General features: G+C 44.7%; 1 protein-coding gene and 1 pseudogene across 1 annotated transcript in view; both read right to left on the bottom strand.

Annotated features, from left to right (window-relative positions):
* The window catches only part of SCARA3 (scavenger receptor class A member 3), a 50,692-nt gene that overhangs the window by 13,145 nt on the left and 16,534 nt on the right, over positions 1 to 21,013 (bottom strand). The window contains exons 2-5 of the mRNA XM_027070090.2: positions 13,353 to 13,451; positions 11,821 to 11,940; positions 6,886 to 6,984; positions 4,859 to 5,902 (exon numbers count right to left, since the gene is read on the bottom strand). Coding sequence (XP_026925891.1) covers positions 4,859 to 5,902; positions 6,886 to 6,984; positions 11,821 to 11,940; positions 13,353 to 13,451 — 1,362 coding nt within the window. The remainder of the gene's footprint in view (positions 1 to 4,858; positions 5,903 to 6,885; positions 6,985 to 11,820; positions 11,941 to 13,352; positions 13,452 to 21,013) is intronic.
* On the bottom strand, positions 16,797 to 20,081 carry LOC128314399 (40S ribosomal protein S24-like; annotated as a pseudogene).

Here is a 21,013-nt window from a genome sequence, read left to right as displayed (position 1 = left end):
CTTTACCTAGGACAATAGTAAACCAGGGGTACCTGGGTGGCTCAGTCAGTTGAGTGTCCTACTTCTGCTCAAGTCATGATCTCATGGTTCGTGACTTCAAGTCCCGCATCAGGCTCTCTGCTGTCTGTCAGCTTGGAGCCTGCTTTGGATCCTCTGTTCCCCCCCTCTCTCTACCCCTCCTTTGTTCGTTCTCTCTTTCAAAATAAATCAACCAATATTTATTTTTTCCTATATATATCTATAAAGGAAAATTGTAAACCAAAAGCAATACCACATTCCTGAAGGGACTGAAGAGATTGGTGCCCCCATCAAGAACGTTAAATTTGCCCATTTGACCTGTGCAGAGGACAGGTGGATCTTGGAGAATGATAGTGCATTTTCATAAGCTTAGCCAGGTTGTGACTCCAATTGTAGCTCCTGTACCAGATGCAGTCTCATTACTTGAGAGAATCAACACATCCCAGATGCTTTTTTGTCCATACCTGTTCACGAGGCCCACCAGAAACAGTTTGCTTCCAGCTGACAGGACCAGCAATACACCTTCACGCACCTGCCTTGGGGGATCTCAACTCTCCAGCTCTCCATCATACTTAGTTCACAGGGAACTTGACTTCCTTTCTCCCCCACCAGATATCACGCAGGTCCACTACAGTGACGACGTTATACTGATTCAACCTAGCGAGTAAGTAAGTTGTAGCTCACTATTTCGAAGACATTCGTGGGTCAGAGGGTGGGGAATAAACATGACAAAAATTCAAGGGCCTTCTACCTCAATGAAATTTCTAGTGATCCAGTGATTTGGGCATGTTGAGATATCCCTCCCAAGGATAAGCTGTTCCATTTGGCTCCCTCCTGAAATCAAAAAAGAGGCCCACCTTGTGGGCCTCTTTGGATTTTGGAGGTAACATATACGTATTCCTCACTGGGATGTGTTGCTCCAACCCACTTATTGAGTGACCTGAAAAGCTGCTGGTTTTGAGCGGGGTGTAGAACGAGAAAAGGCTCTGCGACAGGTCCAGGCTTCCGTGCAAGCTGGGCCATATGATCCAACAGATCCAATGGTGCTTAAAGTGACAATGGCAGATAGGGATGTTGTTTGGGGCCTTTGGAAGACCCCTATAAGTGACTTGCACTACAGACCCTTAGGATTTTGGAGCAGAGTCATGCCATCCTCCGGGGATAACTACTCTCCTTTTGAGAAATAGCTCTTGGGCTTGAGTAAAGACTAGCAGAGGTCACCATGTTACCATGAGACCTGAGCTGTCCCTCATGAACTGGGTACTCTCTGACCCACCAAGTTATAATGTTGGGCACACAGAGCCGCACTCCATCATCAAATGAAGTGGTGTATATGTAATTAGGCCTGAGCAGGCCCTGAAGGCACAAGTAAGTTACATGAGAAAGTGGTCCAAATACCCACGGTCCCCACTCCTAGTATACCACCTTCTCTCCCCCAGCCTGCACCTATGGTATTATGGGGAGTTCTCTATGACCAGCTGATAGAAGAGGAGAAGATTCCGGCCTAGTTTACCATTGGTTCTGCACAAAACGCAGGCATCATTTGAAAGTGGGCAGCTGTAACATCACAGCCCCTCTTTGGGACATCTCTGAAGGGCAGTGGTGAATGAAAATCCTCCCAGTGGGCAGAACTTCTGGCAGTGTACCTGGCTGTCATGTTTGCTCAGAAGAGGAAATGGTCAGACATGTGATTATATACTGATTCATGGGCCATGGCCAATGGTTTGGGTGAATGGTCAGGGATTTTCCACAATTGGAAAATTGGTTACAAGAAAAGTTGGGGAAGAGGTTTGTGAATAGTCCTCTCTGAAGGAGCAAAAAATGTGAAGGCCTTTGCATCCTATGTGAATTTTCTTCAAAGGGTAAGCTCAGCAGAGGAGACTTTTAATAGACAAGTGCATAGGATGACCTATTCTGTGGATACCAGTCAGTCTTTTTTCTCCAGCCACCCCTGTCATCACCCAGTGGGCTCATGAACAAAATGGCCACGATGGTGGGGATGGGTTCTATGCATGGGGTCAGCAGCATGGACTTCCAGTCACTAAGGCCAACCTGGCTACGGCTATTGCCAAGTGCCTAATCTGCCAACAGGAGAGACCACCAACAAATCCCCAATATGGCACCACTCCCCAGGGTGGTCAGCCAGCTACCTGGTGGCAGGTTAATTACCTTGGACCACTCTCATCATGGAAGGGGCAATGTCTTCTTACTAGAGTAGAAATTTACTCTAGATACGCATTTTCCTTCCCTGCTTGAAATGCTTCTGCCAAAAATACCAGACAGAATGCATTATCTGCCATCATGGTATTCCAACATAGCACTGCTTCTGATCAAGGAAATCACTTCACAGCAAATGAAGTGTGGCAATGGGCCCATGATCACGGAATTCACTGGTGTTACCATGGTCCCCACCATCTTGAAACAGCTGGCATGACAGAAGGGTGCAATGGCCTTTGAAGACTCAGTTACAGCTCTAGTTAGGTGGCAATACCTTGCAGGGCTATCTATGGTCTGAATCAGTGTCCAGTATGTGGTGCTGTTTCTCCGATAGCCAGAATTCACTAGTCCTGGGATCAAGGGATGGAGATGGGAAAGACTCACTCACTATTACCCCTAGTGACCCAGTAGCAAAATGTTTGCTTCTTATTCCCACAACCTTATGCTCTGCTGGCTTAGAGATCTTTGTTCCAAAGGAAGGAGTGTTCTTGCCAGGAGATACAACAATGATTCCATTGAACTGGAAGTTAAGACTGCTGCTTGGTCACTTTGGGCTTCTCATGCCTTTGAATTAATAGACAAAGAAGAAGTTATTGTGCTGACCACGTGACTGATCCCAACTACCAAGGAGAAACTGGACTATTACTCTACAATGGGGGTAAGGGAGAGCACGTCTGGAATTCAAAAGCTCCCTTAGGGTGTCTCTTAGTGCTACTGTTCCCTGAAATAAATGTCAGTTGAAAACTACAACAACCCAGACTAGGGAGGACTGGAATGGCCCTTCAGGAATGAAGGTCTGGATCACCCTACCAGGTAAAGAATAACAACCAGCTGAGGTGTTTTCCTGGGGCAAAGAAAATACAGACGGGTAGTGGAAGAAGGCAGTTATAAATACCAGCTATGACCATGTGACCAGTTACAAAAATAAGGACTGAACTTGTCAAGAGCATTTCCCCCCTGGTGTGTTATAAATATATAAATATATATACAGCAAGTATCTTTGCTTTCTTCCCTCTCTTATCCCCTTATCATGTAACATAAAAAACAAAACACATTGACTTTAGGGGCACCTGGGTGGCTCAGTCAGTTAAGCATCCAACTCTTGGTTTTGTCTCAGGTCATAATCTCATGGTTCGTGAGTTCAAGCCCCGTGTCAGGTTCCGTCCTGACAGTGCTGACAGCCTGCTTGGGATTGTCTCTCTTTCTCCCTCTCTCTCTGCCCCTTCCCTGTTTGCTCTGTCTCAAAATAAATAAACTTAAGAGAATTTAAAAAAAAAACAACACTGATTTTATATCACAGTATTTAAATATTGTTAACTTTATATCGTAGTATTTAAATTATGGGATATCCAGGGGGAAGAGTAAATATCTCTCAAGGACTTTACCTCCTCTTCTGGGGAAGGGTTTAGTATGATTTTGGTTGTACACAGCATACTCAGATTATGAGCTTTAGGCAGAATTGTAACCTTGTTATTGTCTCCATTTGTGGATTAAGTATTATTTAAGGAGATGTGTATGGGCTTGACATGTGGTCAATTTTATGTGTCAACTTGAGTGGACCACCAAATGGCCAGACATTCTAGACATGTCTACAGGGGTGTTTACAGAAAAAATTAATATTTAAATCAGTACTGAGTAAAGCAGATTGCTCTCCACAATATGGTGGGCCTCATCTAATCAGTTGAAGGCCTTAATAGAACAAAAGGCTGACGCTCCCCTAAGTAAGACCGAATTCTCCTGCCTGGTGGCCTTCAAACTGACACATCCTCTCTTCCTAGTTCTACAGCAGCTTCCAGCCTTCTGACTCAAACTGGGACATCAGCCAAGCAGATTTTGGACTTGCCAGCTCCATAATTACATAAGCCAATTTTTAAAAGAATCTCTCTCTCTCTCCTGTTGATTCTGTTTTTCTGAAGAACCCTGATTAATGCAGGGATGAGATGAGAGGAGAAGAGAGCATCAGAGTGATGGGCATATGAGGGGCACATGGCTGAGAACACCAGTGATGGTGTGGGAAGACAGAAAACAGTTTCCAAGACGAGATCTGCCTATTTCTCTGTGTAGACCCAATCAAACAAACCCACATATGAAAATCCATATTTGTATGACAGGCAAAGTTAGGAGCCATAACACCTTTACAAGGGAGCCTTGTAAGTATGGCAGTCCTCCCTTAACCGCGGTGGATATGTTCCTAGACTCCCTTATATCGCCTTTCTTTCCTATGTATACTTACCTATGAGAAAGTGTAATTTATAAATTAGGCATTTTGTGAATGTCATCTCTCTCTCTCTCTTTCTCTTAGAATATCTGTTGTACGGCATTCACCCTTCTTGTGATGATGTGAGGCGATAAAATGCCTAAGTAATGAGATGAAGTGAGATAAATGATGTAGGCATCGTGACATGGCGTTAAGCCACTGTTGACCTTCTGAAGGCAGAAAGTGAACCCGCAGAGAAAGGGGGACCACTGTGTTTTTAAAGCTTCCAGTCGCCCTAGGCATTTGCTACAGGATTGGATTAGGCTACCAGGACTCTTGCCTGAAACCGGGTACTTCTGTGTCTGGCAAGATCACCAAGGCCCTCTGGGAGCTCCGTAGCAGGGCTGGCCCAGGTCAGGCTCTTACCTCTCAGGATGGTGACATTGCGAAGGATTTCTCCATGCCGCGTGTCCACAGCTTTCATCTCCTCCACGATCATGGAGAGGTTGCGGACGTTGAAGTCCAGCCGGGCGCTGAGCAAGCTGAAGCGCTCCCGGAGCAGGTCTGTGGTGCCCAGCATGAGGGAGACGGACTTGTTCAGGTAGTAGAGCTCCTCGGCGTGGGTGTGGAAGCCCAGCGTGCAGGAGAGCCGCACGTCGTCCAGGTACTTGAGCATGCTGTGCACGTGGTTGTCGGTGGCGTTGATGTTGGTGAAGATGGTGCCGATCTCGATCTCGTGAGAAGCCATGCGTCCTTCTAGCGTCTCGAATCTCTCCACTGTGCGGTTCTGGGCATAGTGGGTGTGGTACTGCAGATCGTGCATGTTCTCCTCGTGGTCGTCCAGGAAGGACGAGATGTTATCCAGCTGTAGCTGCAAGCCCATGACCTGCAGCACCAGGTCGTGCATGCTCTCGGAATTCTGGCTGATGCGCTGTGAGGAGACCCCCAGGATGGCCTGGATGTTCTTGACCGCTTCTCCGGTCTTGGCTGATGTGGTACGCAGGCTGCCGAAGAGCCGGGTGTAGTTTTGCCAGTCAGTGACAATCTTCTGGAGGGTCAGGGTCTCCTCATCAGTCTTCCGCCGGATCCCATGGATCCACTCTGAAGTCTGCCCAACAGTGAAGTTGATCTGGTGGACAGAAGCCTTGACATCATAGCACTCCTGGGTGAGGTCCTTCAGAGAGAGGTCCAGGCCAGCTGTGGTGGCCTGCCAGCCTCTCACCTGGGTGAGAAAGAACCCCAGAGACTGGTTGACCTGGTGGATGGAGAAGGAACAATTGCCCATCTCCTGGGAGATTTGACTGCTGGTGGTGGAGAGCAGTTCATGGGTCTGAGAGGTCTGGTCCAGCTGGACCTCCTGGGCCAGAAGCATCTTCTGAATTCCTTCCAGCTCTTCCTGCAATTTTCTGATCTCTTGCTCCAGCTGCCCAGCCTCATGGCAGAAGGAACAATTGTTTGGGGCTTTCAGATCTTTAGGAGAAAGGGACAACATTTTGAGTTGCTGAAGGATCATGGGACAAAAGTGGCTTCTTTAAATATTTCGGAGCATAATGAATTGTCAAGTGGCTTCCTGTTCCCTCTTCCTATCCTAAGTCTGCTATGAAATCCTTTATGGAAAAATCTTGCCATTTCTATGAAATCTTATTTTGACCAAATGTCTTTACTATGACTTGAAATGTAGAATTTGGGAAATTTTTTTTTTCCAACTCACCACCAAATTCTCGAGAACATATCTTCATAACTTTTTGAAGGTTGCCAAGAACTGCCCATTTAAACTTTATATTTCTCCAAACACTTTTATATTTGCTATCTTATCAGTACATTTATGGGGAAAAGATGGTACAGGGATTATTTCTTCCATGTGTCCGATGAGAAATGAGGCACAGAGAAGATGCCTGCCAAACATCACTCAGCCTGTACTTTCTCTTTCCATCAGGGCAGACTACCTCTACCCCTTCTATTATGGCTCCTCTGTCTCTGCCTCAGAACAAGAATGTCCCTAGCTAACGCAGGAGATAGACAGCATCCTGAATTGTGCACACTTTAAGGCAGTAGTGAGGCAAGGGCAGACTTGCCAAGAGGCTTCGGAAGATCCTGAAAATAATCTCAGATACTTAAGAATAAGTGGGAAATGTCTTTGGGTTCCTTCTCTGCCTCCTAATGCTTTACAAAGTCTACCTCCAAGCCTTCTCTACCTGTAGGCTCTGGCTAGATCTGTACCTCACACAGAAACCCTGGCCCCAGTCCTGGGTGAAACCCAGGGCAGCCGCCCACTCGGGATGAACCAGGAGGCAAGGAGTCATAGCTGCCCTTTCCTTGTGCCTAGAGGGTGGCTTAAGGCTTCCCTGCTCCAGGGCACCATGGTCTGGGGGGAGGGGGGAACACTCACCCCTCCCCAATTAACCCTGGTCTTCCATCATTGTCATTAGCACATCTGGACACTGGACACTTACCCAGGCCTTGCAGATTTTCCTGCATGGACATCAGCTTCTTGTCATAGATGGCCTGGGCCAGGGAGATATCTTCAGAGAGAGAGTCCACTTTCCTGAAAACTATATGGGAAATACAGATGAGAAACTGGGGCAGGGTCTTAGCTCAGAGAAACAGCAGTCTTTTGGTAAGAAGGTATTTTTATCAGCCTTTCTGCAACCAAAACCATTCATCCTTCTACAGGGCTTTTCAGTGGTGGTAAGGGAAGATGCTTCTTATGGCCAGAGTTCACACATTCTATATCCATTTAGATCTACATCTGTTTAAACATCTCTCTTAAATATATACATGTATGCATATGTGTGTGTGTGTGTGTGTGTGTATATATATATATATATCCTTGTGCCTACATATATGTGTGTGTGTGTATATGTATCTATCTCCATCCCCATCCAGATTTTAAAACTAGGGCATGACCCCCACAGGATAGAATAGGGAAAATTAAGAAAAAAATGTAAAAAGAATATAAAAATATTCTTAATCCTACCACTGAGAGATAATAGCCATCAATATCTTTATGCATCTCTTAGACTCTTACTTATCTCCATAATCATTCTATAGCTACATAGATATAGGTATACTCTTTTAGAAAACAACAGAAAAAATGGAATGTTCTGAACATCTCATCTGTTTTCTTTCATTTTGCATCACTAGTGTCATGTCATGGACATTTTCCCATTGAGGTTTAAATCGCCTTAAAATCATTACTTTTAGGGGCATCTGGGTGCTTAAGCACTGACTTCAGTTGCTTAAGTGTCTGACTTCAGCTCAGGTCATGATCTTGGGCTCTGTGAGTTCGAGTCCCACGTTGGGCTCTGTGCTGACAGCTCAGAGCCTGGCGCCTGCTTCGGATTCTGTATCTCCCTCTCTCTCTGCTCCTCCCCCGCTCACACTCTGTCTCTCTCACTCTCAAAAAAAGAATAAATGTTTTAAAAAATATTTAAATCATTACTTTTAATGCTTGTATCATACTCGATATAAATGATTTGGCAATTATATAAAAATCTCCTGTGGTTGGGGGACACCTAAGCCACCTCCCTTTCTGAGCCTACAAATAAAACTTGATATGTAAATATGAGTAACACTTGTTCCTAGAAATAATCCTTATATTTGGTGGTTGTGTGTATATGGTTATTCTCTTAGAATGAATTGCTGGAAGTAGAATAAATGGGTCAAAGGGCATTAATATTTTTTAAGTCTTTGATACATGTTGCCAAACTGACTCCTAGAAGAGGATTTATCAGCTTACACTGCATGGGGAGTCTCACCCCCTTCTCAGGGGTCAGTGCTGGCCAGTGATTAGAGCACATCTGAGCAGCAGCAGGATTCCTGGCTTTCTCTAGCAAGTGTCTGGCTGGACGAGGAAGTGAGAGGAGGGCCCGGATTGGACGGAGGTAGACCATATGTTTCCCACAGAGCCTAGGAAGGTAAGTGCACAGGGATGGAACGAACTCCGCCAAGAGAGCTGGGTCATGCAACTTCTCGTCCACACTTGCCTCAGATTTGCAGGGTGACTTTGGGCAAGTCAATTAACCTTTCTGGAGCTCAACTGAATCATCTGTAAAAGGCAAGTCTGAAGCTAGATGACCTCTAATGTTCTTCTCAGCTCCAAAATGCCATGATTCCAACTTTTTTGGAATCTCTGGGCTTTAATATCGTATGTCTGAGAGCTGTTGAGACTTAATTAGTAACAGTGACAAGTTGAGAGGTCCTAGGAACAGTTCTATGCCATTTTATTACACTAGCACTTAGAGTTTACAGTATTCGTCATTCCATTTGAGTCTCCCCCGAGTTAAAATCCCTTGTATAGATAGGGAAAGAGAGGTGCAGACTTTGATTCTTATTCTAATGCTTTATAAAGTCCCCTCCAAACCAATAGCCAAGGGCTCATTCATATAATTCACCTTGTTCATTTCTTCACAGAGGGTTTCATGATCTGTAATTACATACTGTTTTCCTTACTTTTTAGATCTTTTTTTTTCTCATCTTTTCAAAGTTGAGTCTTATAATTATACTAAAAAGAGTATATGTGTATAATTTATAAATAAATAGGCATATTTTACAGGTGTGAGATTATCGGGTTTTTTTCTTTTCCAATATTTAATTGTAAAAATTTTCAAAGAGTAATCAAAAGACTTGTACAATCCTACTTGCACAGTAGGCAGTAATGTATCAACTGCCTACATTCTATAATTAACATTTTACTATAGGGTGCCTGGGTGGCTCAGTCATTAAGCATCTTACTTAGGCTCAGGTCATAACCTCATGGTTCGTGAGTTTGAGTCCCACATCGGATGAACTCAAGCCCCCCTCCCTTCAGGTGAGCACGAGCCTTGCTTCAGGTAAAACATGAGCCCTGCTTCAGGTGAGCCCCACTTCTCTCTCTCTTTCTCTTGGCCCCTCATGGAACTGCCCCTTGTGGAATTCTCTCTCTCTCTTCTCTGCCCCTTGCTCACTTGCGCCCCCCTCTCTCAAAAAACAAAAAAACAACAAAAAACCATTTTACTATATTTACTTTATTGTACATCTGTCCATTTTATCTTTTTATCCATTCACCTACCCATCTAATTTTTTGATGCATTTTAAATCAAATTTTTTTACCGATGGGGTGCACAGTCAAAAAAAGGTCACAGGTTACTGCTCTAGAAGGGCTGGCAAACTAGGATCTGCATATGTAATCTAACCCAATGTCATTCTGTTGGAACATAGCCATCCCCATTCATTTTCATATTATCTCTGGCTGCTTTGGCTCCACAATGGCAGAGTGGTTTTGACAAAGACCATGTGTGGCCCATAAATCCTAAAATATTTACTACCTAGCCTTTTACAGAAAGTTTGCCAAACCGTGTTCCAGGTTATAATCCCCATAACGACAAGGCTTATGTTTTATTAAGCAGTGTATGCCCAGTGCCTAATACAGTTCTTGGCCTATAGTATGCATGCAACAAATACTTGATTAAATGAATAAGTGAATTTTCATTTCCCTGCGAGGAAGACGGATTTTGCTCAATCCTCCAGACTTTATCCACAGTCCTGACCATAATACCTTGACTAGGACCATCCACATATGTACTCACAAATCTCTAGTCATTCATTTGACAAATATTATCGAGCACCTACCAGCCAGGCCAGGACGGTGCCCAGCCCACCCTGCTCTGGGGACTTTGAAGGCCCAGGCTGGAGGCAAAAGCACAAAAGGAAACCTAAAGTTCTCCCTGGAGTCCCCAAATGCACTCCTCGCCCCCAATTATTACAATCTTCTGCTCATTCATTCTGGATCTTAGGGCAAATCATTTCACCTCTCCAGGTATGTGGAACGAGGGCAGCCTCCCGTTTCGGGGCTGGTTAAGATGACCCACGGATATCATGTATACGATGGTGCCTAGCAGCTGGTGGGCACCGATGACTGTCCATAGCTTCTGAAGTGTGGTCGTGCCTGTGTTCTGCTCTGGGCTCAGGTTTGTGGCTACCGGAGCTTTATTAATGGACCTGCAGGTGCCGGGAGCTGAGGCCCTAAAAGGCCTGACCAGGAACCTCTGGAGGTTCCCTGATGTCCAGTTTGCCACCTCAGAATGGTGGCCCGCAGCTCCCTACCTCCTCTGGCCCAGGATTTTGGCTACTTTCTGAGAGGCCAAGCCCCGTAAAGTGATTTAGCAGGAAAAGGTGGGGCTGATCCAGGTGAGGGGCTTGGAAAGTTCTTGAAATCAATGGTCCTCCAACCTGGTTGCACTCTGGAATTAATTACCTGAGAAGCTTCTATAGTTTAGGCCTGGGTCCTACCCAGAGATTATGATTTCATTCATCTGGAGCCAGGAACCCTGCCATTAGGCATTTTAAATGCCTTTTAAGGTCCAGACAAAACTGAGAACTGCTCCCTCCGATGATGAAACGTAAGGGCCTCATCCTGGTGCTCCCTTTACCTGGCACAAAGTAGGTGCTCGGCTTGTGTTAGATTCCTCAACACCTTTAGGATTCCTGCATTATGACAAGAGTGTCCATTCAAGTCATTAACATGCTGACCTTGTGCCCTCAACCCAAGCAAGCCAGCGGCTGAATATCTTTAGCCAGGACTGGGACCAAGTGCTCCCATTTAGGGAGGCGCTCACTCTCAGGGTCACACAAGTGCGGGGGCGGCACCTGGACTGAGGCACCCCACCCTGCTCCTCACTTGTCTCACCTGTGTCCCGGCCTTGTCCCCAATATCTAGGCCACAGGAACAAGCAAACCTACTGGCTGCCCTTAGTAACATCTGGATTTTTTAAAATCTGACGCTGAGTGTAATGGGACTGCAGTGAGAAGCTGTCACATCTGTTCCCCTCAGTCTACCGTAAACTATTAGCATCCAGGAGGCAGGGTTGCCCGAACTTGGCTGTGCACCATCATCTGGGTTGGCTACCATGGTCATACAAGCTGTAGTGCTCATGAGAGCCGCCAAACTCCAGGTCCCTGGGCTTCGCCTGCAGGACTCTCATTTCATAGGTTCCAGCGAGACTCAGGAATTTGCATTTTAACAAATACTGGGGGGCGATCCTGATGCAGGCAGGCATCCAACCTCACTTTGAGAAACACTCACAAAGACCATGGAAGGGGCTTAGACATTGCCAACAGAGTGATCTCGACCCTGGATGGACATTACCTGGGCTGGGGCACAGAATCGGTAGCTTTTAAAGCTCCCAGGTGATTCTCACATGGAGCTGGAACTGGGAGCCGTTGAGCTGGTCCTGTCCTCTCATTTTCCCAGTAGGAAAACGGACTCCCTAGAGGGCAAGTGCCTTGCTCAAAGCCACACAGCTACGAATTGACCGGAATTCAGGGGCCAGCCTTTGGAGTCTGAATCAAGCATGAAGATCCCCAGAAAGATGCTGGACTCCTAGATGCCACTGGGAGCCTGCACTCACCCAGAGAGGCCAGCACGGCCACGGCCACCAGGAGCAGGGCCAGGAAGAGATAAAGAATCCGCACCGACGTGTGCAAAGACAGGTTCTTCTGGCAGCGGCTGCAGCGGGGCCCCGGCCGGCCTGTTGGGGAACAAAGCAGACCAGTGGCTGAGGCTGCAGGCGAAGGGACAGTTTCATGTTCCTACTCTGACCTGTCTCATCGCATATCAAACCAGCCTCCAGGAAGGGAGTTGTTCTCCATTTTCATGTCTGCCCATCTCCCTGTGTTTTCTCTAGGTGCTTGAGCTTTGAGAAATAGAAGAGACCAGAGTCGGGGTCTTCCAAGAACAGCCCCATGACTGCCACCAGTGTCCCTTATGGCAACATCAATCAGCCCATGGTGTGGGAAGACACCTCTTCCTGATGCATTGGCCTTACGATGGTACACAACACAGGGCAGTCAGCTTTGTTTCACCACTGGGTGACCAACTTGTTCCAATTTGCCTCCGACTTCCCGGGCTTTAGCACTGAAAGTCTCCTGTTGTGGGAATTTCTCAGCACGGGGAAAACCAGTCACACACCCTGGGAAACCCCTCAGTCCCCAAACTTTTCGGGTAACGAACAGTTCTCCTGGAAATGGAACGAATGGTTCCAGTCCACCAGTTGGGTCCCTGGTATGGAAGAAGAAAGAAGCCAGGTGTTCTGGCTACTCGGGCACATGGCCAACGTCCAGGAGGCATGCAGTGATGTCCCCGGTTGTGACATTTCTAAGGCGGATTTGGCTTCAGCTGCATATTATGAGTACTGGGAATGTTTTAAAATTCCTGATGCCTCCTTTGCATTCCAGACCGAAAGAAATCAGAATTTCTGAAGGCTGGTCACAGGCATCCTGGCGTGGTTACAATATACAGCTGAGGTTGGGGTGCCTGGGGGTCTCAGTCGGTTGGGCATCCGACTTTGGCTCAGGTCATGATCTCACTGTTGGTGGGTTTGAGCCCGGCGTCGGGCTCTGTGCTGACAGCTCAGAGCCTGGAGCCTGCTTTGGATTCTATGTCTCCTTCTCTCTCTGCCCCTCCCCTGCTCATGCTCTGTCTCTCTCTGTCTCTCAAAAATAAATAAATGTTATATATAAAAAAAAAAATACAGCCAAGGTTGAGAACAGCTGCTCTAATCTAACCAGAACCCACTGAACTCTAAGTAACAGTTCAGGTGGCATTGGTTTCTGACACTATCCAAATGCTAAGGTGGGTCCTGTGGGCTAAGTGGTCGAACCACTTGGGTGGCATGGGATATGGTGAAGGGGACAGTTCTGGGCCAGCTAGAGGACTGGTCCTGGGGGAGATGGCAGAGGTCCCTGACAGGTCTCAGGAGGAGCCCTAGAGACAGATGTCACTTGTGTCAGACTTTGACATCATCCACACTATATAACCCAGGCCTATGCAACTCTGCCCTTCCCCCTCCAGGAAGCAATGGGGAAAGGATTTTGAAGCCATGTAGAGAGGTAAGTCAGCAGCCTGGGGGTGGGGGCAGGGAGATCAGAGGGCAGCCCTTACCCTCTTGTGTGCATGGGAAGGTCGGCATGTCCTCGTCGTCACCAGCCAGCTCCTCTTCTGTAACATACAACGCATCTCTGTCGCCGGTGGCCGACCTCACTGTGACGGAGCCAGTGCTGTCAGACCCGGGGCTGGAACCTCGAGCCATGCCCACCCCTCTCCAGCTGCCCAGTTCGTTTACAATCCCCACACCCCATGCCCACCCCCACCCTTGAGTACAAGTCAGCCCACCTGAGCTCCAGGTGACCCAGAGGAAAGGGGAAGGGGGAGGGAGAGAAGAATCGAGTGGCTGAGGAACTGAGATGTCGCAACACCTCTGGGCAAGGAGATTTCATGATCTCCCACAAGCCAGTAAAGATCCACAGGACAGCTCTGCTGCCTCCTTGCTCTGTACCTTGCTCAAAGCCCTGGGATGGAATCAGAAGGAATAAGCGCTGGTTGCCTGACCCCTCTCAGCATCCTTCCATTCCCTGGCACATGGTAACCCAAGCAGAATTCCTCTGCTCCACGGTCAAGTGTGAATCTACAAGACTCTGCATCCAGCCCAGCTGGGGAAGCTGCAGAAAGGAGGAAGTGGGAACAAAGAGAATACAGAATGGTGGAAATGGTCACAGACCTCTGCCTCACGCGCTGCCTCATCAGGGACCTGCCAGGGTGTGGAAGGGACCATGGGAGGAGCAGGTCTCCCTGGGGCCATGTGTTCCCTAAGTAAGACCTAGGTGATGGATTCCCTCAATCAGAAGATTGCTCTTGTTCCCCCAGACACCTCATACCTCCTCCTCCTTCCAGGACCTGGTCTTTTAGAAATGATGAGGAGAAAGACACCCAAAATAGGCAGAGTGAGCCAGAGTGGGTGTTTAAGGATGGAGCCACCCAGTACTTCTGTCCTGGGAAGTGTGGGTGTGTGTCGCGGCCGGGGGGGGGGGGGGGGGCGGTGTACGAGCTGATCATGACGACTGAATTCCTGGGAGATATCTGTTGAGGGGATTTTTAAAAACTATGCCTCAAAATCCGGAAGCAATAAAAGAAAGAGATTTATACATTTGACCACATGACAATAAAATAACAATGCTTTGGCATGACCAAAACAAAGTCAATGACAAACTGGGAGAAAATATTCGTAGCACATATTATAGACAAAGAGGCAATATACCAAGTTTCTAAAGAGCTTTAAAAATTCAGGAAGTGGAATTAATCCCGTAGTCCCAGAATACAAAATCAATGTACAGAAATCTGTTGCATTTCTACACCCTAATGATGAAGCAGCAGAAAGAGAAATTAAGGCATCAATCCCATTTGCAACTGTGCCAAAACCAATAAGATGCTCAGGAATAAACCTAACCGAAGAGGTGAAAGATCTATATACAACCCTGATGAAAGAAATTGAGAATTACACAAAGAAATGGAAAGATATTCCATGCTCCTGGATAGGAAGAACAAATACTGTTAAAATGTCTATACTGCCCAAAGCAATCTACACATTTAAAGCAGTCCCTATCAAAATACCAACAGCATTTTTCACAGAACTGGAATTAACAATCCTAAAATGTGTACGGAGCCACAAAAGACCCTGAATAGTCAAAGCAATCTTGAAAAAGAAAAACAAAACTGGAGTATTACAATTTCAGACTTCAATTTATACTACAAAGCTGTACAAACATGGTAATGGCACAAAAATAGACACACTGATCAATGGAACAGAAAAGAAAACCCAGAAATAAGCCCACAATTATATGGTCAATTTATTTTTGACAAAGCAAGAAAAAATATGCAATGGGAAAAAGTCTCCAACAAATGGCAGTGGGAAAACTGGACAGCAGCATGCAAAAGAATGACACTGGACCACTTTCTTACACCATACACAAAAATAAATTCAGAATGGAATTTAAAATGAAAATTCATTTGCAAATGACATATCTGATAGAGGGTCAATATCCAAAATATATAAAGAATGTATAAAACTCAACACCCCCCAAATGAATAATCCAATTAAAAATGGGCAGAAGACATGGACAGACATTTCTCCAAAGAAGACATCCACTTGGCCAACAGGCACATGAAAAGATGCCCAACATCACTCATCATCAGGGAAATGCAAATCAAAACCACAACGAGATATCACCTCACACCTGTCAGAATGGTTAAAATCAAAAACACAACACAAGTGAGGATGAGGATGTGGAGAAAAAGGAACCCCCTTGCACTATTGGTGGAAATGTAAACTGCTGTAGCCCCTGTGGAAAACAGTATGGAGGTTCCTCAAACAGTTAAAAATAGAACTACCCTATGATCCAGTAATTGCACACTGGGCATTTACCCCCTCAACAAAATACAAAAACACTAATTCAAAGGGATACATGCACCTGATGTTTATTGCAGCATTATTTACAATAGCCGAATTATAGAGGCAGCCAAATGTCCGTCGACAGATGAATGGATAAAGAAGTGGTATATACACCTAATGGAATATTATTCAGTCATAAAAAGAATGAAAATTTGCCATTTGCAATAACATGGATGGAGCTAGACAGTATAATGCTAAGTGAAATAAGTCAGTCAAGGAAAGACAAATACCATATGATTTCACTCATATGTGGAATTTAAGAAACAAAACAAATGAGCAAAGGAAAAAAAAAGAGAAAGACAAATCAAGAAACAGACTCTTAACTATAGAGAACAAATTGATGGTTACCAGAAGGAAGGGGGTCGAGGGATGGATGAAATAGGAAAACCCAAACCCAAAAATCCTATAGAAAAATGGACAAAAGACCTGAACAGGCAATTATGAAAAGAGATAAAAAATGTCCCCTAAGTGTTTCCAATTAAGCAATAAATAAGTCATGGGGATAAAAGGTACAGCATAGGGAATGTAGTCAATGGTATTATAATAGTGTCGTATGGTGACAGACGGTAGCTACATTTGTGGTGAGAACAGCATAATGTATAAACTTGTCAAATCACTATGCTGTACACCTGAAACTAATGAACATTGTGTGTCAACTATAGTTCAGTTGAAAAAAAAAAAGGTCCCCTAAACAAATGAAAAGATGTTCAGCTTTATTCTAAGACAAAATGCAACTTAAAACTACAGTATGAGGGGCGCTTGGGTGGCTCAGTTTGGTAAGTGTCCGGCTTCAGCTCAGGTCATGATCTCACAGTTCAGGAGTTCGAGCCCCACATTGGGCTCTGTGCTGACAGCTTGGAGCCTGGAGCCTGCTTCACATTCTCTGTCTCCTTCTCACTGCCCCTCCCGTGTTCATGCTCTCTCTCTCTCTTTCAAAGAATAAATAAACATTGAAAAAGTTTTTTGTTTTTGTTTTTTTTTCAATATATGAAGTTTATTGTCAAATTGATTTCCATACAACACCCAGTGCTCATCCCAAAAGGTGCCCTCCTCAATACCCATCACCTACCCTCTCCCCTCCCACCCCCCCTCAACCCTCAGTTTGTTCTCAGTTTTTAAGAGTCTCTTATGCTTTGGCTCTCTTCCACTCTAACCTCTTTTTTTTTTAAAGTTTTTTTTAACTACAGTGTGAAAACGGTTCTCAACTATCAGATTGGCAAAAATGCAGAGGCTGACAATATACTGCATTGGCCAGGCTATGGGGAATTGGGGTGGAAATACAAATGGACCAGACCTGGTGGAGGGGAACTAAACACATACATATTTGTCCTTTGACCCCACAATCATACTTCTATAAATTTATCTATAATATACACCTCCAATAATCTGAAAACATATATGACAAGGTTATTCACTTCAGGATTATGTGTAATTGTGAAAACTGAGAACTATCTAAATATTCAAACATGGGAGATTGGTTAATATACTATGGTTATATACACACAATGGGACCCTATGCAGCTATACAAATGAATACGGAAATCTCAATCAACTGACATGGAGTAATTTCCAGGAGATATTAAGTAAAAAAGCAAAGTGCAAATATATAGTACGCTACCTTTTTTGTAAGAAAGAAGGGGAAATAAGAAAACATGCATATATCTGCTTACTATTAAAAGAAGAAACACAGGAAGGAAAAAAACAAAAAACAAAAAGTTGTTTTCTACAAAGGATGGGGTGGGGGAAATAGGGTGAAAGGGATATAGACAGAGTGGCATTTCTCTGAGTGAAACTTTTTGTTTAGTTTTAACTTTCGAAAACATTTAATATTTTACACATTCAAAACATTAAATTTTATTGGTTAAAAAAAACCCACCTACCTAGAACCAAATGAACCTTATTTACAGTTTGAATGAATACAAAGCATACTGAAGGGAAGGAAAGAACTAATCTACTAAATTAGCTAAAATTATTTAATCTAAGTAAACTAAATAAATTAGTTTTGACTATGTAATCTCTATCTGGGATGTGGTAGGATATAATTGGGGAAGTGCAAACACGTATGAAACTTATAAAGTCATTTTATTTATTATTGTAGCATGGGTAAAGCAATTCTGAAATTACTTTAGATTAATTCAAGACTGGGCAAACGAGGGGCGCCTGGGTGGCTCAGTCGGTTAAGCGTCCGACTTCGCCTCAGGTCATGAGCTCACGGTTTGTGGGTTCAAACCCCATGTCAGGCTCTGTGCTGACAGCTCAGAACCTGGAGCCTCCTTCAGATTCTGTGTGTCTCTCTCTCTGCCCCTCCCCCACGTGTGTGTGTGTGTGTGTGTGTGTGTGTGTGTGTGTCTCAAAAATAAACATTAAAAAAAAAAAAAAGACTGAGCAAATGAATAAATGTGTTGATGTGGTTTGGGCCCAGGGTTTTTCACTATGGAAAAGGGGACACAGAAATATGGAATGGGGGGGACAAGAAAGAACCCTTGGGGATGGATTAAAATTGAGGGTATCAATATAAGCTCATAATTTCCAATATATATAGATATGTATATGTTCATGCTTATGTGCATATATAACATATATGCATCTGTATGTGTCGGTATGTGTACAGGTATAACTTTGTTGAAAGGCTCAGAAAGCAGACACTTAAATAGCAATGAACAGCCCTCGCAGCCCCAGGTCTTGGTGGCTAATACTATTTCCCACTTTAAAAAGCCAGGCAGGGGCACCCCGATTGGTTAAGCATCTGACTCCTGATTTCAACTCAGTCATGATCTCATGGTTCGTGGGATTGAGTCTCAAGTCTGTACTGTCAGTGCACAGCCTGCTTGGGATTCTCTCTCTCCCTCTCTCTCTCTCTCTCTCTCTGCCCCTTCCCCCACTCATACTCTGTGTCTTAGAAAAGAAGAAGAAAAAAAAGCCAGGCATTCTTAGAGAAATGGCTGATTCTAGGTTTGGGGTAAAAGGTAGGTAAAGATGAATCTGAATCTGGAACATCTTGTTCTTTCAGAAATTAAAGGAATGCTAAAAAAAAAAAAATGATGGGGGATGTCATAAGGAAACAGAAACCATCTTGAAGATGTCTGCACTGGCCAAATCTAAAACAATTTGAGTCATAAAATAATTAAGTATAATAATGCTATTTTAAGTCATTAGAAACAGGAATTCATGAATCCATACCACTGATAGTTAGACAGATAGATGGAAGGGCTCTTTCCTTTTTTTCGTAAGTTCTGTTTCTTAATTCCCTCATGAATCTGCATGAGGGAATCTGCACAATCTGCACAAACGCCACAGATAAAGTCACTGCAGAATTTTTACCCCTTCTGTTGTCCAATCTCCAGCTCACTTTTTGCCAGCATCAACACCGGCGTTTGCAGTCCCCCTGACTTTCTCTATTCTGTTCTTGTGTTCCTTTTGCTGTTTTCTTGAGGTCTTTTTCTTCTTATACAGGCCCTGTCTTGCAAGTCTATGTTTGGGCTCATTTCTCTTTGCATCATCCAAGGAATCATAAATCCTGCCAAAGCCAGTTGTCTTACCACCACCCAAACGGGTTCCCGATCCAAACACAAAGATGACAGCTGGTGTGGTCTTGTACATTTAGACTAGGTTTTCCCCTGAATTTCTGTCTTAGGTACTGTTGCCTTTCTGGGGGTGAAGAACATCAATGACCATTTGTTTCTGCTGAAGTCGCTGGTTGGTCATGAACTTCCTAGTCTGGATAGTTACTGTGTCTGTCATTCATGATGGTGGCCAAGCTTTAAGCAGCCAGGGAGGCCAAGGGAAGGGCTCTTTCTTACAGCAGCGCTGGGGTTGGGAAATCAGCACTCTGCACTCATTACAGTAAAGACTGAATCAGGCAAGAACCATCAACGGATGCTACCTCCAGGGAAAATTTTGATGAAGAGCAGTATATACACATGGTCTTAAAGTGTCTTCTCACAGATGACTTATTTGTTATGAGGGAGGGGGGAAAGCCCACTCATTATGTATCAGGGAAATCAGGCCACACCTTGACCAGGTGATCAAAATGAACATCACCTGTGAGGGACAGATGGACACTGTGTGCCTAGAGATGTGTTAGCTGGAGCAGCACACATCATCACATATACTATTTATTGGCCAAGAACACACAACCGCAATCCAATCACGAGGAAACATGAGAAAAACACAAAGTGACGATCATCACATTAAAAAAAGGGATGTGACAGGGCGCCTGGGTGGCTCAGTCGACTTCGGTCCAGGTCATGATCTCACAGTCGGTGAGTCTGAGCCCCACGTCGGGCTCTGTGCCGACAGTTCAGAGCCTGGAGCCTGCTTCGGATTCTGTGTCTCCCTCTCTCTCTGTTCCTCCCCTGCTCGCACTCCGTCTCTCTCTCTCTCAAAGATAAATAAAGATCAAAAAAAAATTTTTTTTTAAAAGGATGTGGGAGAGGACTGTATTTTTCAAAAATATCAGTCATAAAAGACAATAAAGGTGAAAGAGACATGACAACTAAATGCAACCCTTAACATTAGACTGGATCCTGTGCTGGAGGGGAGAGGAAATCTACAAAGGATACTGTTGGTCCACTGGTAACACTGGAACACACACTGTACGTTACATAAAGTTCTAAAGCAATTCATGAAGTTTACGACTGTACTCGGACATATTCCTATTCTTAAGAAATCCATACAGAAGTGTTTAGAAGTAAAGGGCCATGAGGTATGTGCAAAAAAAAAAAATGTGTACATATGTGTATACGAATATATGTGTGTGTGGGGGGGTAATACTTCATTGAAAATCCTTGTGCATAAGATGTTATGCACATATAGGATCTTCTCAAGATAATTTCCTAAAAGTGAATTGTCTGGATCACATTGTAAGAACATTTTAATGTTCTGGAAACAAATGAACTAACTGCCATCTAGAAAGGGCATGCAAATTGGGGCGACTGTGTGGCTCAATCACTTAAGCATCTGACTCTTGATTTCAGCTCAGGTCAAGATCTCGTGGTTTGTGGGATGGAATCCTGCTTCAGGCTCCATGCTGAGTGTGGAGACTGCTTGGAATTCTCTCTCTCTCTCTCTCTCTCTCTCTCTCTCTCTCTCTGCATCTGTCCCTTCCCCCACTGACACTTTCACTCTATCTAAAAAGTAAAAAAAAAAAAATTAAGAAAAATTATTGGGGAGTCTGGGTGACCCGGTTATACCTCTGACTTTAGCTCACATCATGATCTCATGGTTCATGGGTTCAAACCCTGTGTCAGGCTCTGTGCTGACAGCTCAGAGCCTGGAGCCTGCTTCGCATTCTGTGTCTCCTCCTCTCTCTGCCCAT

Source organism: Acinonyx jubatus, chromosome B1 (genome assembly GCF_027475565.1).
Source record: "Acinonyx jubatus isolate Ajub_Pintada_27869175 chromosome B1, VMU_Ajub_asm_v1.0, whole genome shotgun sequence".
In the NCBI taxonomy this organism is placed as follows: Eukaryota; Metazoa; Chordata; class Mammalia; order Carnivora; family Felidae; genus Acinonyx; species Acinonyx jubatus.
The sequence above is the reverse complement of the archived record's forward strand: the minus strand, read 5'-3'. Positions and strand labels throughout refer to the sequence as shown.